Source organism: Synchiropus splendidus, chromosome 1 (assembly GCF_027744825.2).
Source record: "Synchiropus splendidus isolate RoL2022-P1 chromosome 1, RoL_Sspl_1.0, whole genome shotgun sequence".
Classification (NCBI taxonomy): Eukaryota; Metazoa; Chordata; class Actinopteri; order Syngnathiformes; family Callionymidae; genus Synchiropus; species Synchiropus splendidus.
Window position 1 is genome coordinate 7,671,753 of NC_071334.1, and position 20,485 is coordinate 7,692,237.

The 20,485-nt window shown below is 41.2% G+C and overlaps 1 protein-coding gene across 2 annotated transcripts; it reads right to left on the reverse strand.

Moving 5' to 3' along the window:
* Window positions 1–126: 126 nt before the first annotated feature.
* Window positions 127–19,011, reverse strand: LOC128752259 (gastrula zinc finger protein XlCGF57.1-like). Of its 2 annotated transcripts, none has more exons than XM_053853309.1 (2): window positions 4,459–4,658; window positions 127–2,460 (listed from the first exon to the last, which is right to left on the reverse strand). In XM_053853309.1, exons 1-2 carry the CDS (start codon window positions 4,475–4,477, stop codon window positions 917–919), a joined length of 1,563 nt encoding a protein of 520 aa, XP_053709284.1. In that variant the 5' UTR covers window positions 4,478–4,658; the 3' UTR covers window positions 127–916. The 2 variants fall into 2 exon arrangements, with proteins under 2 accessions (XP_053709284.1, XP_053709285.1); XM_053853310.1 differs by lacking the exons at window positions 127–2,460; window positions 4,459–4,658 and adding exons at window positions 12,319–15,700; window positions 18,906–19,011.
* Between the last annotated feature and the right edge of the window lie 1,474 nt (window positions 19,012–20,485).

Below are 20,485 nucleotides of genomic sequence, written 5' to 3' on the forward strand. Positions count from 1 at the left end.
GACTTAAAGACTTGCTGAGTCTCCAGTGAGAACCAGAAATTATTCCACAATCAAGTTTCTGTATCTAACAAAGACATGATCAGACCATCGATCTCAGAAACTCAAACCATGTCAATTCTCCTTGGAAACAGTGAACACTTCACTGGTCAGTTGACCAGCCGGTCGATGTCATGCAGATCATTCAAATGACACAATTATGCCAATTCTTTTAATGCAATGCTTCTGTATTTCTCATCATCCACCAGGAGTAACATTAAAGTTTCACCAACATGCCTCTGAAACAATCCATAAACAAAGATGGTTCTGCTGAATTACAATGCTAAATAAGTGTAAATCCAGTCCAAAGTCAGAACTGGAAACAAGCCTTTGTGGCATCACTGGAGGTGGATCCTGCCGAATGCAGGAAAAAAAAAAAAACAAAAGTATCAGAATAGAAACAATGAAGCGTTGCATGACAGCTGGATATTCTAACGGTGCCAGTGAACATGGAAGCCTGTAGTTATGATGAAAAGATGAAGAGTGTTAAAAAAGGTGAAACAGGAAAAGCAACTTTAAAAAATGAGGGATGAGTGGTAGCCATCTTTCCTGTTTTGTACAATTGTTTTGCCTTCAATGTTTGACTCAAATGGGTTTTGAAACAGGAACATAAACAAAACATCGAGGGCCATCAAAACAATGCAGAGAAGCAATCCAAACTATTGGAGTGGAGGCATCAGTACTTTTTACACTGCTTGACGCTTCTCTCAATAATTCTTTCTTCCTCAAAAACCGTCGACAAAGTCCTCATTATTGGTTGTTGTTGTCAATAATTCCACCATTTCAGTGCATAGCACACTGGAGTTTGGTACCTCCAGTGACGCCACAAGATGTTGGCGGCATTTGACAATGTATTTTATGGTATTAAATCGAGATGAAATTATGCTGAATTTTTAAGCACACAGAATGAAAGGTTTTCTCCAGAGTGGATCTTCATATGCCTCCTCAGGTAACGTTTGTCTGAATAACATTTTCCGCATTGGGAGCAGATGAAAGGTTTTTCACCAGTGTGAACTCTCATGTGTTTCTTCAGGGATCTGTTGAGTATAAAACCTTTTCCACACTGGGAGCAGATGAACGGTTTTTCACCAGTGTGAACTCTCATGTGATACTTTAGTCCGCCGCTCTCTGAATAACATTTACCACACTGGGAGCAGATGAAAGGTTTTTCACCAGTGTGAACTCTCATGTGAGTCTTTAGAGTGCTGCTTGCTGAAAAACATTTGCCACACTGGGAGCATATGAAAGGTTTTTCTCCAGTATGAGTTCTCATGTGTTTCTTCAGCCTCATGTTGAGTGAAAACCTTTTGCCACACTGGGAGCATATAAAAGGTTTTTCACCAGTGTGCACTTTCATGTGATATTTTAGTCTCTGGATCTCTGAATAACATTTACCACACTGGGAGCAGATGAAAGGTTTTTCACCAGTGTGAGTTTGCATGTGTTTATTTAGTCTGCTGGCAAGTGTAAAACCTTTTCCACACTGGGAGCAGATGAAAGGTTTTTCGCCAGTGTGAATGCTCATGTGAGACTTTAATCCACAGCTGTCTGAATAACCTTTTCCACACTGGGAGCAGATGAAAGGTTTTTCACCAGTATGAGTTCTCATGTGTTTCTTTAGGTTGCTGTTGAGTGAAAAACCTTTACCACACTGGGAGCAGATGAAAGGTTTTTCACCAGTGTGAGTTATCATGTGTTGCTTTAGGTTGCTGTTGAGTGAAAAACCTTTACCACACTGGGAGCAGATGAAAGGTTTTTCGCCAGTGTGAACGCTCATGTGATACTTTAATCCACAGCTGTCTGAATAAGCTTCTCCACATTGGGAGCAGATAAAAGGTTTTTCACCAGTGTGAACTCTCATGTGTCTCCTTAGTTTGCTGCTCTCTAAATAACATTTACCACACAGAGAGCAGATAAAAGGCTTTTCACCAGTGTGAGTTTGCAAGTGTTTATTTAGTCTGCTGGTGATTGTGAAACCTTTTCCACACTGGGAGCAGATGAACGGTTTTTCTCCAGAGTGAGTTCTCATGTGTTGCTTTAGGTAGCTGCGCTCTGAAAAACATTTTCCACATTGCGAGCAGGAGAAAGGTTTTTCACCAGTGTGAATTCTCATGTGAGTCAACAGTTTTCTTCTCGTTTCAAAATGGTTCCCACAAAGCAAACAAGTAACAGGTCCACCACAGGATTTCTTGCAATCTGTCAATTTAGCTTTCGCAGTGCATTTCTTCCCACATGACGAGTCGATCAGTGATTTGTGATCAGCATCATCCGTCTCCTCTTTGACATCAACGTTTGGATTCTCAACAGAGTTAGAATCTGACTGAGTGTTACTGGTCTCTCTCCAGTCCTCACTGTCATCAGTGTCAGACTCGGAACACATCTGGTGGGCAGGGTGGAGAGGTGCATCCAAGTCGCCGGCTGGTTCTGTTTTAAGTGGATAAAGCACATGATTAGGGCGATCATTTAGAATATATAATAATAATACTCACAATGAAATAATATTATCCTACATAATCTCATCATAAAGAGGAGCGCAAATAGCGCAAATATCTGCAGGCTCATGACAATTTAAAATATCTCGGGCTGAAACGATTACTTCAATAATTCGAGTCCTCGACAGCCTTGAGTAATCGTGAATTAATTTTTCTATTACTGCCATCCGCACATTGTGCTTTTCATATCAGTGAATCCACCGACATGAGAGGACATTCAGGCAGAAATTCATTCTTTGTAGTACAGACTATACCATACTCTCATACAGACCAAACCATACCCTCTTACATGCACTCTCACACAGTCACACACACACACACTAGTTAACTCTTTGTTGGACTATCGCTCGATTTGACTTCATGAGACTGATAAAATGTTGTGTGTGTGGAAGAGGGACACATGTTTATGGAAAGGAGGCTAAAGCTACTGTTGAAGGTGCAGAGAGCCTGATGCACTGACAGCTGAACAGAGCTCTGTCTGTCAACGAAAGGTCTGCTCCCTCTGTTTATATGGAGATGGTGGACGCTTGTATTTATCCACCTTTCAATGCCCAACCAGGTCACCATACTCGATCACAGAAACTATTCTCCTCCAAACTTTGTCTCTATTCATTTTTATGTGTTTTGACACAACACAATCAAGCGCTCCGCCATGATGAATGTTTTGGTGTCTATTCTCACTCACATTACTGACCATACTGCCGACCATTCACTGACATTCGGATAATATATTTTAAGACAGAAATATTGTAATATGAATATGTTGGTATGTGAGTATGATAGTGCATGTAAGAGTATACACTAGTTTGTGTGAGAGTATGGCAGAGTCAGCACTAGGGCTGAATGATATATTGTTAGCATAGTTATATCGCGATATTAAAAAAAAGACGCTGCTGTTTATGAATAAACAGCTCGTGAATACACCGTGCGTGACCACGGCTCTGCAGTTAAGTTTGAAGCTTTGAACAGTGTCTCTAGCTCAAAACATGGCCAAGATATGTCCCGGTGTCCATGTCTGCAGTTTGAGCAGGCTGTGACCTTTCCCCTACTCTGATGCTCCGTCGCCACGGCAAGTCAAAACTGCTGCATCATTCTGCTTCAGAGCGGCCGAGTTAACTGCTCCCTGAACAAACGGACGTATCTTGGAAACCGTAGCAGCAAGCGAAAAAACAAAAACAACTGTGGAATAGACTCCCTTCGTGTCTTGCCTCTCACCAGTGTACAAGAAATCCATTCCAGTTTGCAGTGAACTCGCAGAGCAGATGATGGTGATAAAATTTCAGCTGAAAACATGAAGCTCCTGACAATCATTTGAGCTTCAGGGTAAAAACTTGAGTATTTACTTAGTTTAGTATTGTTTGTATTTGTTTTTTTTCTGTTTGTGTTGCAAACTAAAACTATTTGAAAAATGACTGTCATTTTTTTTTGTTGTGTAGCTGTGATATAATCTAATCACAAGTGTGCAAGTCTCAAGTCTCAGGGGAAGGGGACGGGTCGCGCCCGAAAGATAATTGGTTCGGCCCCTTTAAGGCTCGGGCCGGCTCTGCTGTAATCCATTCACGGACTGTTTTTGTCTTCACTGTGTTTGAGAACTACAATAAAGATTGTTATATTTTCTGATACCTCCTGTTCATATTCATTTGCTGGTGAACCGTGCGAAATATGCAAATAATCCTTTCAGTGCAAGTCAAAAGAGGAGTTGTTGGTCATAGCTGACGGTGTGTGTATGTGTCTGTGAGGTCCGGGTGAGATCTAGAACTGATTCAGTATAATTGAGCTTCAGTGTGGTTCAGAGTCCTGGTTGAGGTTATCCATTTGTTTGGGATGGTTAGGTTGAGGGTGTCAGGCTGCGGAAAGCATGGAAGTCAATGACAAACCTCCAAAAGTCCTAATAAGGATAGAAATACTGTGTGAATGTGTGTGTGTGTACCTGCTGTCTCGGTCTCCATCTGCCGCAGGATTGTTTTTCGTCTCGCCTGTCGCTTATAGCCACTGACTATGTCGTGAAAACTCGGTAGCAGATGATCGTCAGCCGCTGCTATCAGCCGCTGCTTGAAGGAATCTTCCAACTTCAGCAGTCACGACGTTATTATCCACCAACGTAGAACAAAGGAACGCGAGGCTCCTTCAGTGTTCTGAGAGAGGAAAATGGCGGAGAGGGCGGGGCCTGAGTTTTCTACGGCGGCCCCGAATGAGAAAATCCGACAATGTATCCCTTTAAAAAATGTAGCGCCCTCTCGTGGAACCAATGTTTAACGTTGAAACCCCTGATCTCTTGAAAATATTCCGCGTTGAATAAATTAGAAGCAGACTGACTGAGAAGATTATATTCTATGTTTGCTGCATTTGTGATGTCAGCTTTGATTTCACTATTTCATCCTCGATCATGATTCTACAATATTTCGATTGAGATCCATTCTGGGATTTAAAAGTTCTTTCTTCCGCATAAAGACCACAGTTAATTGTCGATCATTTGTTTATTTACTATTGATTTATACAATTTACTATTTAACACAATTGATTTGTGGGATAATTTTATTAAATGTATGTGTGTAAATCAATATTCCTGATGCCTACAGGCATAAATCACATGGTAGAATGAAGATTAAAAACAAAAGAAAATGATGAGCCAACATGCAAGGCGATGGAACCAATAACAGTGGAACTGGTAAGAAGAACAGATACAATTTGCCAACTCCATTGGTTTAAAGAAGGAGTTTCTTCTGCAGCGATCGTACACGCTGTCTACAATCAGAACCAATTCCCATGAAGACATGTTGAAATGTCTCAAAAGTGTACTTGAGATCCTTTGGATATGAGATATCCAGAGCGTACAACAATCCAAAAAGGTGTCCAAGTGCTGATGGAAGATCTGGCACATCCTCCAGGTCAATGGTCTCCTCCAAAATCACATCTATGTCTGTTGAAAGGATTGTCGTTGTCTCTATTACAGTTTACCTGTGGTGGTTAAGAACTAAGCAGATGCAAGAATGGAGCAACAACCTTCAGCATCTGTGAGACGCTCAGTCTGCACTCAGAGTCCTGATAACAAGGAGGAATGGTACAAGCCAAAAAAAACAATGTTCTTCTAGTCTGAACAGTAACAATAACATTTCCATCACTATTCCTACCTTTTTTATTACAAATTAATAAAAATCCTAAGAATAAAATAATAAACACTACTGGTTATGAGATTAAATGTATGATAATATATGTGATTAAATGTTAAGAATAAATGTAAGTCAAATTTAAAAGTAAATATTTTAAAAAATGGATAAATGTGAGTAAATATAAAATTAAAAACTGAGAATAACATCAGAATAAAATCAGAACAACCAAGTCCATTAGGGTTTGAGTAAGAGTAAGTATTTGAAACACACAAAATCTTTTGAATGACAGCGGCATACACTTTAAACCAAAATAGGAGTAAAAATATTGAGTTCATCCTCAAGTGGCAGAGTGACATCATCATGCTGGGGAAGCAGACCAGTTGTTTGGAAATTTACCACAAGTGTTATTGGCAAGTGTGTTGCAATGGGCATTCTGACCTAAAGACAGTTGATGACATTGCTGGGTTCTGTGAATGCAGAGTGTGTTTTGGTCACGTGTGTCGAGATTTCCACTTTTGGTTCAAAAGGCACTGGAGGAATTAGCTCTGAGATAAGAAATAAATATGTGCATGGTGGAGGAAGTGATTGTTGACAGACCAGCCATTTCAACTTTCAGTGGAATTTGTCAGAGCACAGGACAGAAAAGAACAAAACCACTCAATGTCAGCAGGGGTAGGGGTTCTTCAACTTTTTGATCTCGGGGCCCACTTTTTCAGAACAAACTGTCTGGGGCCCATCCAAGGAATAGAACTGATACATTACTGTGAGTACTGGTTTCTGATTTCTGAATTACTGATTTCATTTGTGTGCAATAACAAATGAAACAAACCAAAACCTTGTGAAGTGACATGAAACTATCTATGTATGTATGTATTTGTCATGGAAACGTCCAACCAGCAGCAGAACCAAGTTATGCAAGTTATGTTCATCAAATTTACTAAAGAAAACCTTGATGCAAATTGTACATCATGTCTAAAATTCTGGATAAAATAAATATTTTTTAAAAAGTCAAAATATCATAAAATATTTTCTTTTTCACTGTGATTTGTTTTTCTTATCTGGTCATGGGAGGTGCTGGGGTGTTTTGCTCTCCTTAGAGCGTCAGTCTGAGAGAGGGTGGGGTGACTGAGGTTTGTTGTTGTAATGGCAACGTCCTCTGGATGGATTTCCATATCCACGTCCACGACCCTTTCGTTTATCACAGTCTCTGGCCCAGTGTCCCACTTCAGCGCAGTTGAAGCAGGTGTCATCATCCTGGAACGTTGGCCCAGTTGCAGATGTTCTTCCGTGGTTCAGACCACCATGTCCACGTAGCTGAGCATACCAGTGACCACGCTCAAGGCCCCTTGGAGTGGAGTATTGCACCATGGCGAGGTTGCTGTTGAGCACAGCTGTCTGTATCTGGGACAGCAGTTCAGAGTTGAACTCTTGAACCGCCTTCTCAGCATGCTTGCAGTGTCGCAGGACGTCAGTAAGTAAAAGTGACTGAAATAAAGTATTAGACAAATCTGAGCAAGAGAAGTTTTTTTTATTGTACATTTTCCACACACTCCATCGCAATCAAACTGAATCAGAGAAGCTTATGCTAGATAACTCATACATCTACACATGCAAATTTGGCTTACAGCATTGATTCAATAACAATCCAACACATGGATGTCCAACGGAAACAACACTCTATGTTGACCTGAAAAAAAGAACTAGACATGAGACGGGCACTCAGTGTCCTTCCCCCTCCAAGACTGAACAAGAAAGTGGAAGATCATAAAGCAACCAGTCGCAACATCCTGGCTGTAGTCCACACCTCGGTGCTATGTGTGTGACGTCACACTGCCACCTCCAGGCTGCCCACAGCCACCAAAACAATTGCCAGAACAAAAGTGGTGTTGGAATTTTACACCGATCCATAATCATTCATATTTAAAAATACATAAACTGTAACATTCTGAATGCACAGTGGGGCATCACACATAGAACATAGATTTCCATCCTTTACCCATCTTTTCCTGGTTGTTACCATTCTCTCCTTGTAGCAAGAAGGTTGTGGGTTCAATTCCCAAATACAATGGCTGACTGGATATTAGTTGACGGTCCCCAACAAACCTAGTTTGTAGAAAGTCTAAAATATGTGCGTGGTCAGGTCATATTTGAGGAACATCCTTCAGTGTCTTGTGTTTGTCATTTAGTTGTTTCTCCAAAGTAGTATCAAACTCCATCAAGGACAGTCAGCGTGCCTTGAACAACCAAATAGCTTATTGGGCAAACAAAGTTCAATTCGAATTACAATGCTAAATAAGTGTAAATCCAGTCCAAAGTCAGAACTGGAAACAAGCCTTTGTGGCGTCACTGGAGGTGGATCCTGCAGAATGCAGGTAAAAAAAACTTTCTCCAGCTTCAGTATCAGAATAGAAACAATGAAGCGTTGCATGACAGCTGGATATTCTAACGGTGCCAGTGAACATGGAAGCCTGTTGTTATGATGAAAAGATGAAGAGCGTAAAAAAGGTGAAACAGGAAAAGCAACTTTAAAAAATGAGGGATGAGTGGTAACCATCTTTCCTGCTTTGTTCAATTGTTTTACCGTCAAAGTTTGCCTCAAATAGGTTTTGAAACCGGAACATAAACAAACAGCAAGCATCATCAAAACAGTGCAGAGAAGCAATCCAAACCATTGGAGTGGAGGCATCAGTACTTTTTACCCAAACACATTTGATGTTCTGTACTGCTTGACGCTTCTCTCAATCGTCAGAGTCGGCACTTCCAAAACAACGCGGTTGGAATAAAACCAAGTCCTTGTCTTACATGAACCTGACCTTCTTCCTCAAAAACCGTTGACAAATCCCTCATTATTGGTTGTTGTTGTTGTTGTCACTAATTCCACCCTTTCGGTGCACAGCACACCGGTGTTTGGTACCTCCAGTGACGTCACAAGATGGAAGTGGCATTTGACTCACTGATGAGAACCTTGTCAGAATAACAATGTATTCTATGGTATTAAATGGAGAGAAAATTACACTGAATTTTTCAGAACATGTAATGAAAGGTTTTCTCCAGAGTGAATCTTCATATGCCTCGTCAGGTAACTTTTCTCTGAATAGCTTTTTCCGCACTGGGAGCAGATGAAAGGTTTATCACCAGTGTGAAGTTTCGTGTGTTTCTCTAAGTTGCTGGTACCTGAAAAACCTTTTCCACACTGGGAGCAGATGAAAGGTTTTTCACTAGAGTGAACTTTCATGTGAGCTTTGAGAATGCCATTCCGCGAAAAACATTTACCACACTGGGAGCAGATGAAAGGTTTTTCACCAGTGTGAATTGTGATGTGTTTCTTTAGTTTGCAGCTCTCTGAAAAACCTTTTCCACACTGGGAGCAGATGAAAGGTTTTTCACCAGTGTGAACTCTCATGTGTTTCTTTAGGCTGCTGTTGAGTATAAAACATTTTCCACACTGGGAGCAGATGAAAGGTTTTTCACCAGTGTGAACTCTCATATGATACTTTAGTCCACAGCTCTCTGAATAACATTTACCACACTGGGAGCAGATGAAAGGTTTTTCACCACTGTGCGCTCTCATATGATACTTTAGTCTGCTGCTCTCTGAATAACATTTGCCACACTGGGAGCAGATGAAAGGTTTTTCACCAGTGTGAGTTCTCATGTGTTTCTTCAGGCTGCTGTTAAGTGTAAAACCTTTTCCACACAGGGAGCAGTTGAAAGGTTTTTCACCAGTGTGCACTCTCATGTGATTCTTTAGTTGGTTGCGCTGTGAACAACATTTACCACACTGGGAGCAGATGAAAGGTTTTTCACCAGTGTGAATTCTCATGTGGTTAAACAGTTTCGTTTTGGTTTCAAAATGGTTCCCACAAAGCAAACAAGTCGGAGGTCCACCACAGGATTTCTTACAATCTGTCAATTTAGCTTTCGAGGTGCATTTCTTCCCACATGTCGAGTCGATCGGTGATTTGCGATCAGCATCATCCGTCTCCTCTTTGACATTAACGTTTGGATTCTTAACAAAGTCGGAATTTGACCGAGTGTTATTGGTCTCTTTCCAGTCCTCACTGTCATCAGTGTCATCAGTGTCAGACTCGGAACACATCTGGTGGGCAGGGTGGAGAGGTGTATCCAAGTCGCCAGCTGGTTCTGTTTTAAGTGGATAAAGCACATGATTAGGGCGATCATTTAGAATCAATAGCCATAATAAAATAATATTTTCCACCATAATCTCATCACACTGAGTAGAAATTATAATCCACATATCTTCACGATCATGACAATTTAAAATCTCGAAGACTAAAGCAATTACTCCAAAAAATCAAGTCCTTAACAGACTTGAATAATCGTTAATTAAATTTCAAAGTAAGGAAATCCTCACACTCTGCTTTTTATATCAGTGAATCCACCGCCATGAGAGGACATTTACGCAGAAATTCATTCTTTGTAGTACAGACTATACCATACTCTCATACACACAACCATACCCTCTTACATGTACTGTCACTCAGCCTCACACACACTCATTTACTCTTTTATTTGAACGACCAAACAGTCAGTGTCAGTGTCTGACTTCAGTCAGGAACCAGTTAATTCTTAATTCTTCTTTCCTGAGGATGGACTCCCCTTGTGCCTTGCCTCTCATCAATGAACAAGAAATCCATTCGACAGTTTGCAGTGAACTCGCAAAGCAGCTGACAGTGAATCGATTTCAGCTGAAAACATGAAGCTCCTGACTCTTGACTCAGTTCTTGGATCGGTCCCGATCCTTCAAAAACGTGGTATTGGAGGGCAATCCTGGATCGAATCACTCTTATCCTAAGTACTGTGTGGGCATCACTCATGTGGCCCTGCTCTCTGACAATCATTACAACTTCAAGGTAAAAACTTTTAGCTTGTTTTTGTGTCTGTATGTCTGTATTTTTTATGTTTATGTTGCAAACTAAAACTTTTTGAAAAAAGATACCAGTTTGTCATTCATTAATAAGTGAAATGTCGTTTTTTTGAAATCCTTCACTTCAATTTCCTCTGGCTCATTAAAACATTAAAAAAGATATCGTATATGACGGATGTGACGTAATCACTCTGCGGCAGGTCGGACACATTTGGTACCTACACCGGCTCTGATGCAATCCATTCATTGACTGTTTTATACTGCACTGTGTTTGAGAATAATTATTTCGGTGCACGTCAAAAGGCGTTGTTGGGCATAACTGACGGTGTGTGTGTGTGTGTCTGTGAGGTCCGGGTGAGAACTCGAACTGGTTCAGTGTAATTGAGCTTCAGTGTGGTTCAGAGTCCTGGTTGATGTTTTTCATTTGTTTGATATGGTTAGGTTGAGGGTGTCAGGCTGGGGAAGTCAATGACAAACCTCCAAAAGTCCTGACAAGGATAGAAATACGAGAATATGTGCGCGTGTGTGTACCTGCTCTCTCGGTCTCCATCTGCCGCAGGATTGTTTTTGTCCTGTCTGTCGCTTATAGCCACTGAATATGTCGTGAAAACTCGGTAGCAGATGATCGTCAGCAGCTGCTATCAGCCGCTGCTTGAAGGAATCTTTCAACTTCAGCAGTCACGACGTTTTTATCCACCAACGGAGAACAAAGGAACGCGAAGCTGCTTCAGTATTCTGAGAGAGGAAAATGGCGGAGAGGGCGGGGCCTGAGTTTTCTACGGCGGCCCAGAGTGGGAAAATCCGGCAATGATTCGGTTGAATAGGTTATATCAAAGAATTGTACTCCCATACGAAGAATTCTGGGTCAGCAGCTAAAAAACTATTTGAGGTATTGACCTTTTTATACACAAAAGTTTCTCTACATGGGCTCCGTCCTCGTCCGATTGGTTGTTGACGGCAGTCCTGGTCGCTTGTTCCCACGTAACCATGGCAACGATCGCAAGGCATGCACCCCCCTTCCGGACCTAGGTGGCTCTGATCAGGACCAGCTCTCTAGAGATGGTGCTTTCCAGCCTCCTCCACCTGACCTTGCACCCTCTACTGAGTTCAACGTTTGTTCCTCCAGTGTGGTTCACTCCCTCCATTGTAGTCTTCCTGCAGATTCAATGTCTCACACACACTCAGCCACACTCCCTCATTCAACATTCCTGTGAACAACTTCTTTATTAGCAGCACAAACAATGAATAATATTAATATTGTATAATAAATGCATAATTCCCATTACAATAATGACTGACTTTGAAGACTATATTTTGTGTTTGCTGCATTTGTGATGTCATCTTTGATTTCACTATTTCTTTCTCTTTCAATCAGGGTTCTACTATATTTCGAGTGAGATCCATTCTCCACTCTGGTTCCTAAATTTGGGCAAAGTCCTTTGGTCTACCATGTGAGCCATTCTTGACGCATGTGACTAAAAAGTTCTTTCTTCCACATAAAAACCCTTGTTGATGGTCGATAATTAATTATCTATTTATAAAATCCACTTTAAATACCATACAATTTATTTATAGGATAATTTTATTTAATTTATTGATGCAATTTTCATGCACACAACACGTTGGATTACATGCATATCGCGTATGTCACATAAATAATATGCTTGCGCCTGTCAACCATTGCGCTTTAATTCCAATCAAAATTCGATTTGGATGTTTATATAATCAAAATGATTCGCAACAAAGATATTTTTGTCATCAAGTTGACGACATTTAATGCCTCTGGAAACGGAATTCTCTCTGCACTCACTGAGTTTCCACATCAATGCTGGACTGCACTGACACCTGTCAGTCATCGGCGTGACGTCATGAAGTAAACAATGCCCAAGTTAACTTGCTGGGTTTCTTTATTCCTATTGAGCAGTACCGACAATGGATTCAGATTATGATTTTGTTTGTTGTTTACGTATATCTGCAATGTCTGTCACCGAGTGTGAGAAGGGTGTAGTTGTGTAGTAGTGCATCTGTCCCGCAGGGTGTCGACATTGCACCGTGTGTACATCATTATTTCTGATGCCTATCGATGGAGCCTCAAGCCTGTGGAAATTATATTGTTGGATGATTGAAGGCTTTAGTGACTGTTATCACATAGAGACCTCTCATATTTAATAACTAGATTTCAGATGGTGATTTTTTCCCCCATTGTGTCACCATTACTGCCATAGTTGTGTGTCACTAATAATGGAGACTGAGCTCAGGTCTTTCTAACTGAACGTACGTCTCTTCATCACCTTCCTGTATCTTGATCGATACTCCATCCAACTGCAGTGCCCTAATTGTTGGGGATTTTTTGAGGACATTAAAGACCTTGACAAGAGAAGTGTCTTTCATCTTGGGATTATTTTGAAAAAAGAATGCGAGTGCAGGGAAACAACCTGACTGACTCCTCCCCACTACCACCAGCTCGCCCCGGAGACACTCTGGAGGTCCCATTGAGGAACAATGTGACACACAAGAGACCAAATCCTGTGAGCTCCCTGCAGAAAACGGTTAACCAATGGGTGACTGCTTGCAGAGGATTGACCAAAACCAACATGACCAACGATCAAAGCTGACACCGGATACAAGGAGGGTGAAAAATCCTGTGACCTAGAGTGCCGTACATGTGCATCAAGGTGGCCAGGCTCAACAGCATCCAAGCCAGAAGACGACGACCGAGAACGGGACGCGAGAAAAACAGGTCCACCAACATCATGCCACAGAGGAACCACATCTGTGTTATTATGGCTGGGGAAAACTCCCATGTGTCCTGGAGAGCACCCCCAAAAGAGAATCAAGGCTGCCACTTGATACAACTGAGGCGACCTAACTTGCCTGTCTGGTCAGAGACAACACCATGGTGTTGTCCAACCTCACTAGGACATGCTTCCCTTTCGACCATGAAGCCAGGTCAGGGAAGTGTCGGCGAACACATGGACATTCTGATGCACGCACCCGAATCTGACCCCTTTCTGGAGTCGACCCGGGGCTTCCCAAAACCTCACATCCTGCAAGGTGCGAGCAGGTCGTGCCAACATGTGTCCTTTGTCTAGAGCAGGATGAAGATGAGGAAGGCCAAACCACCTTTGTGGATGCCTAATTGTCAGCGCTCTCTCCTTGTAGCAAGAAGGTTGAGGGTTCAAATGGTGGCCTTTCTGCATAGAGTCTGCATGTTATCCATGTGTGCACGTGGGTTTTCTCCATTTTCCTCCCACAGGGTGGCTGTGGCCACGGCCACAAGCAGATGGAAGAATAAGCATGTCATGTCATGTAGCTCTCTGTTGTGTATTTTTTCTGACAACAAATAATTAGAATATTTTGAATTATTTTTTGCAAAGATAATGAGAGCACAGACTCAATAATCCTACAATTGCCTGTTTTTCACTGATATGACATCACTTCACAAATACAATGGCTGACTGGACATTAGTTGACATGTGTCCAACAAACCTAATTTGTAGAAAGTCTTAAATATGTGCACCATCAGGTCATATTTAAGGACCACCCTTCAGTTCTTGAGTTTATCATTTAGTTGCTCCAAAGTAATATCAAACTACATCGAGGGCAGTCAGCGTGCCTTGAACAACCAAATTGTACTGAATTTTTAGTACACAAAATAAAAAGTTTTCTCCAGTTTATCTTCATATGGCCCTTCAAGTAACGTTCATCTGAAAAACATTTTACTACGCACTAGGAGCAGACGAAAGGTGTTTTACTAGTGTGAAGTTTCTTGTGTTTGTCAAGGTTGTGGCTGCCTGTAAAACATTTACCAGACTGGGAGCGGATGAAAACTTTTTCACCATTGTGAGTCTTCATATGCTTTGACAGGTTAGAATTCTGAGAAAAACATTTACCACATCTGGAGCAGACGTAAGGTTTTTCACCAGTGTGCACTCTCATGTGATACTTCAGTACGTTAGTCTCTGAAAAGCATTTTCCACACTGCAAGCAGATGAAAGGTTTTTCACCAGTGTGAACTCTCATGTGAATCTTCAGTCTGCTGCTCACTGAATAACATTTACCACAATGGGGGCAGATGAAAGGTTTTTCACCAGTGTGCACTCTCATGTGAGCCTTTAGACTGCCGCTGTCTAAATAACATTTACCGCACTGGGAACAGATGAAAGGTCTTTCACCAGTGTGAACTCTCATGTGAATCTTCAGTCTGCTGCTCACTGAATAACATTTACCACACAGAGAGCAGATGAAAGGTTTTTCACCAGTGTGAACTCTCATGTGATACTTTAGTCCGTTGGTCTCTGAAAAACATCTTCCACACTGGGTGCAGATGAAAGGTTTTTCACCAGTGTGAACTCTCATGTGAATCTTCAGTCTGCTGCTCACTGAATAACATTTACCACACTGGGAGCAGATGAAAGGTTTTTCACCGGTGTGCACTCTCATGTGAATCTTCAGCCTGTTGCTCTCTGAATAACATCTACCACACTGGGAGCAGACGAAAGGTTTTTCACCAGAGTGAATTGTCATGTGTTTCGTTAGGCCGCTGTTTTGTGAAAAACCTTTTCCACACTGGGAGCAGATGAAAGGCTTTTCTCCAGCATGAACGCTCATGTGTCTCTTCAAGTTACCGCTTACTGAAAAACCTTTTCCACACTCAAAGCAGATGAAAGGTTTTTCACCAGTGTGAATTGTCATGTGTTTCTTGAGGCTGCTGCTTTGTGAAAAACGTTTTCCACACAAAGAGCAAATGAAATGTTTTTCTCCAGTGTGAATGCTCATGTGTCTATTTAAGTGACCTCTTATTGAAAAACGTTTTCCACACTGAAAGCAGATGAAAGGTTTTTCACCAGTGTGAATTCTCATGTGGGTCAACAGTTTCCTTCTGGTTTCAAAATGGGTCCCACAATGAAAACAAGTCGGAGGTGCACCACAGGATTTCTTGCTGTCTGTCCATTTATCTTTCGAGATGCATTTCTTCCCACATGTCGAGTCGATCAGTGATTTGTGATCAGCATCATCTGTCTCCTCTTTGACATCAACGTTAGGATTCTCAACAGAGATGGAATCTGACCGAGTGTTATTGGTCTCTCTCCAGTCCTCACTGTCATCAGTGTCAGACTCGGAACACATCTGGTGGGCAGGGTGGAGAGGTGCATCCGAGTCGTCAGCGGGTTCTGCTTTAAGTGGATAAAGCACATGATTAGGGCGATCATTTAGAGTATATAATAATAATACTCACAATGAAATAATATTATCCTACATAATCTCATCATACTGAGGAGTGCGAATTGTACAAATATCTGCAAGCTCATAACAATTTAATATCTCGAGGGCTGAAACGATTACTCCAATAATTTGTGTGCGAGCTTGCACTGAAAAAGATCAGCTTCGAAAAAAATAACCTGCGAAATATACGCACGGAAAATGCACGTCTGATGTGCAGGGACCTTAACACTACTGTCATTCATGTAAACGCAGTTGTATCATCTAATACATAATTTCATAGCCCAACAGCTTCATGTAGTCCCTCCCGATCATATGAGCCAATCTCTCTCTGCAGCTTGTGAATGCACTGCATGTGACCACGGCTCTGCAGTTAAGTTTGAAGCTTTGAACAGTGTCTCTAGCTTAAAAGACGGCCAAGATATTCCCCGATGTCCATGTCTGCAGTTTGAGCAGGCTGTGACCTTTCCCCTACTCTGTTGTTCCGTCACCACTGCAAGTCAAAACTGCTGCGTCATTCTGCTTCAGAGCGGCCGAGTTACCTACTCTCTGAACAAACGTGTCTACAGTTTGGCCAGGATGGCGAGTTCAGAACAAGTATCTTTACTGCAATTATCAAGTAGCAGAAACTGAGCTCCTATAAATGCGATTTGCCTCACGTTGGTGACTGGTGAAATTCTGAAAGTGCTACAGTAATTCTGAGCACATTTTACGACAAGTTTGACTCCAAAACTGGAGATTTCCATGTTTATGCGCCCCACCATTTGGCTACAATCACGGTTTAGAAACTCGAACATGACTGGATTTCGACCGCTCTGCTCCACTATAACCAGCCTGACTGCTCACACCTTTCCATCTTTGCCAAATCTCGGAAACTTTGAGGCCAATTTGTGGGCAAACGATATTTTTAGGGTGACAGAGGACGAGTGCGGCTCTGTTTTGAGCACTCACGATAATTAAAAACATTCACAATGTTAACAACACAAAAACAACAAAAGTAAGTGAAAGGTCATATAGGAGTGTTATTATAATGGTAATATTATTTAGCTTATTAATCAATTAATAAAAAAGAACACAGTAGACGGTAGATCACTCAATTACTTAATTATTTGATAGCTGTGATTCATTCTCGGTGATGGTGTATTTATTTCTCTTATTTTCAGCAAATCATTGCAGACATGGCGTGGATTTCCAATACAACACCATTGTGAGATCCTGAGCAAGCGGCTGAGCTAACAAATAGAATTGTAAATGTGAATGTTTTGAGTGCTTTTGTTAGCGGTTTGTGCATTGTTTGTTGTTGTATTTTATTTAGAAAGTCTGGAAACTACGTTGTTTTTTTTATGCTGTTTGACAAAGACGAAGATATTTTTCACTCGGCAAAGAGGAATTGCTGTTGATGATCCAAGTCTGCCGTTGACGTGAAGGAGACCCAAGTGGTTCGTTTGTCTACATTTTGCAATATATTTCTGTGACCATTGAAGTTATTCTTTTACCGAACTAATGCTAATGAATGTGTCTGTTCAGTTCTACAGTGGCAATAAACATCAGTGAAGACGCAGACGATACTATTCATTCTATCGACGGCATAAGCATTCTAAATTGTGATCACATTGTTGAACTTCTGATCTGATACTTGATATTTGCAATAATTTAATTTGGATATCTGCCGATAAGAATATAGCTCCGATCCAATACTATAGAAGGCAACTCGAGGTGAGTGTAAGACCACAGAAGTCAAGAAAACATGAAATCCTGACAAATGTCAAAACATTATCCTGAAAACAGATTTGCAACTCTGAAGATGTCACATCAGCATTTGATATTTATTCAAAAGACAGACATGCACAGAAAGTGAATGGATACAAGATGATGCTTCATTTGATCAGCAAAACTTCTCAAAACTCTTGCCGCATAAATAAATCCATTTTCCGAATGACACACATCTGAACATCGATGCACACGCTGCGATTGCAAATCAAAAACATCCAATGCGCTGTTTGTTCATGCTGCAACTGTCTTGTGCTCCTGTTTTCTTTTGTAAGTGAACACCACAGACCCACTTCTGCATTCTGCTCAATGCTTGCATGCTAAATGGCGACATGTTTTCAGTTGAAGTCTCAGAATGCTGCTGTGCAAGCTCATTGCAAACTGTGGAATGGATACCCTTCGTCGCTTGCCTCTCACCAACGTACAAGAAATCCAATCCACAGTTTGCAGTGAACTCGCACAGCAGCTGATGGTGGAGAGATTTCAGCTGAAAACATGAAGGTCCCGACTCTTGATTCAGCTCTTGGATCGGTCATCATCTCGGCAATTGCCAATCCCTCAAAAACATGGTATGGGAGGCGGATGCGGGATCAGACTGCTCCCATCCCCAATTCTAAATATTGTATGATTATCACTGATGTGGCCCCTGCTTTCTGACAATCATTGGTACTTCAGGGTAAAAACTTTGTTTATTTTTTTCTTTGTATTTGTTTATTTTCTGTTTGTGTTTCAAACTAAAACAATTTGAAAAAGGACACCAGTTTCTAATTTTTTTGTTGTGTAGCTGTGATATGATCTAATGACAAGTGTGCAAGTCTCAAGTCTCAGGGGAAGGGGACGGGTCGAGGGGCAGGAAAGAAAATTGGTTCGGGCCCCATTGGGGCTCAGGCCGGCTCTGCTGTCATCCATTCACTGATTGTTTTTGTCTTCACTGTGTTTGAGAGCTACAATAAAGATTGATATATTTTCTCATACTTCCTGTCCATATTAATTTCCGGTGAACCATGCGAAGAATGAAAATAATTATTTCGATGCAAGTCAAAAGGGGCGTTGTTGGTCACAGCTGACGGTGTGTGTGTTTGTGTGTGTGTGTGTGTGTGTGTGTGTCTGTGTGTGTGTGTGTGTGTGTGTGTGTGTGTGTGTGTGTGTGTGTGTGTGTGTGTGTGTCTGTGTGTGTGTCTGTGTGTGTCTGTGAGGTCCGGGTGAGAACTAGAACTGGTTCAGTATAATTGAGCTTCAGTGTGGTTCAGAGTCCTGGTTGAGGTTATCCATTTGTTTGGGATGGTTAGGTTGAGGGTGTCAGGCTGCGGAAAGCATGGAAGTCAATGACAAACCTCCAAAAGTCCTAACAAGGATAGAAATACAAGTGTCTGTGTGTGTGTGTACCTGCTCTCTCGGTCTCCATCTGCCGCAAGATTGTTTCTTTTCTTTCAACTTCAGCAGTCAAGACGTTATTATCCACCAACGGAGAACAAAAGAACGCGAAGCTCCTTCGGTGTTCTGAGGGAAGAAATGGCGGAGAGGGCGGGGCCTGTGTTTTCTACGGCGGCCCAGAGGGGGAAATGGCAATGAGTCCTCTCGTGGAACCAACGTTTTCACTCTTGAAAAAAATTCCACATTTATATAATTAGAAACAGTTGGCAACTACAATAATGAGTGACTTAGAAGATTATATTTTATCTTTGCTGCATTTGTGATGTCAGCTTTGATTTCACTATTTCATCCTCTTTCGATCAGGATTCTCCTATATTTTTTGAGTGAGATGCATTCTCCTCTCTCGTTCCTAAATTTAGGCAAAGTCCTTTGGTTTTCCAACTGAGCCTTCCTTGACACATGCAATATAAAGGTTCTTTCTTCCACATGAAGACCGTTGATTATCGATCATTAGTTTAGATCTATTTATAGACTTTATCATAATTACTATACAAATTATTTATGGTATAATTTTATTTAACTTATTTATGCAATTTTCATGCAGACATCAGGTTGGATTAAAATCATATCGTGTATGTCGCATAAATAATATGCTTCCGCCTGTCAACCGTTGCGATATAATTCCGATCAAAATTCGATTTTGATGTTCGTATAATCAAAATAATTCAATTTAATTATCTCTCTATTCACTGGACTGCGCCATGGGACTGACACCTGTCAGTCATTGGCGTGATGTCATGAAGTAAACAGTGGATTCCAAGCGAACTTGCTGCCTTCCTTTGTGTCACGTAATGACGCATGTGTATATGTGAAGACGTGTTGACGTTTGAGAAGCAGAACCCCGGTTGTATGGATGTTAGTCTGTTGTGTTAACTTCAAATAAAGTACTCATTCAATGAAGACCCTCATCGTCCTGCCTCCTTGGAAGCCTGATATTACATGGTGTCAGAAGACAAAGTACACGAAGGGGAGTGGAGGTGAAAGTTTCATTATATGCAGAGGATTTGCTTTTGTTTGTCTCTAAAGCTTTGCAGTCCACACCTATAATCCTCTCAATTCTTGAGTCCTTCAGTGAAATTTCCGGCTGCAAATTGAACCTCAGTAAGAGCGAGATTTTACCTATTAATGACATGGTGAAAGGGCATTCACTTGATACATTACCTTTTAAAATAGTAAATAATGGTTTTGTGTATCTTGGAATACATATCACTACTTCAATGAGTAGTCTCTTGAAAAGAAATTTTCTTTTTCTATTTAATCAAATTAAAATTGACTTTGAAAAGTGGTCTCTTCTAAACCTGTCCATGACAGCCAGAATCAACTCGGTCAAAATGAATGTATTTCCCCGCTTTTGTTATTTATTTCAATGTATTCCCATTTTTATTCCCTTGTCTTTTTTTCGTAAGTTAAATAGTCTTATACTTGACTTTGTTTGGAACAAAAAGACACCAAGACTTTCTCTAAAAATTCTACAAAAACCAAAAATACTAGGAGGAATGGCACTACCAAATTTCCTGTATTACTACTGGGCA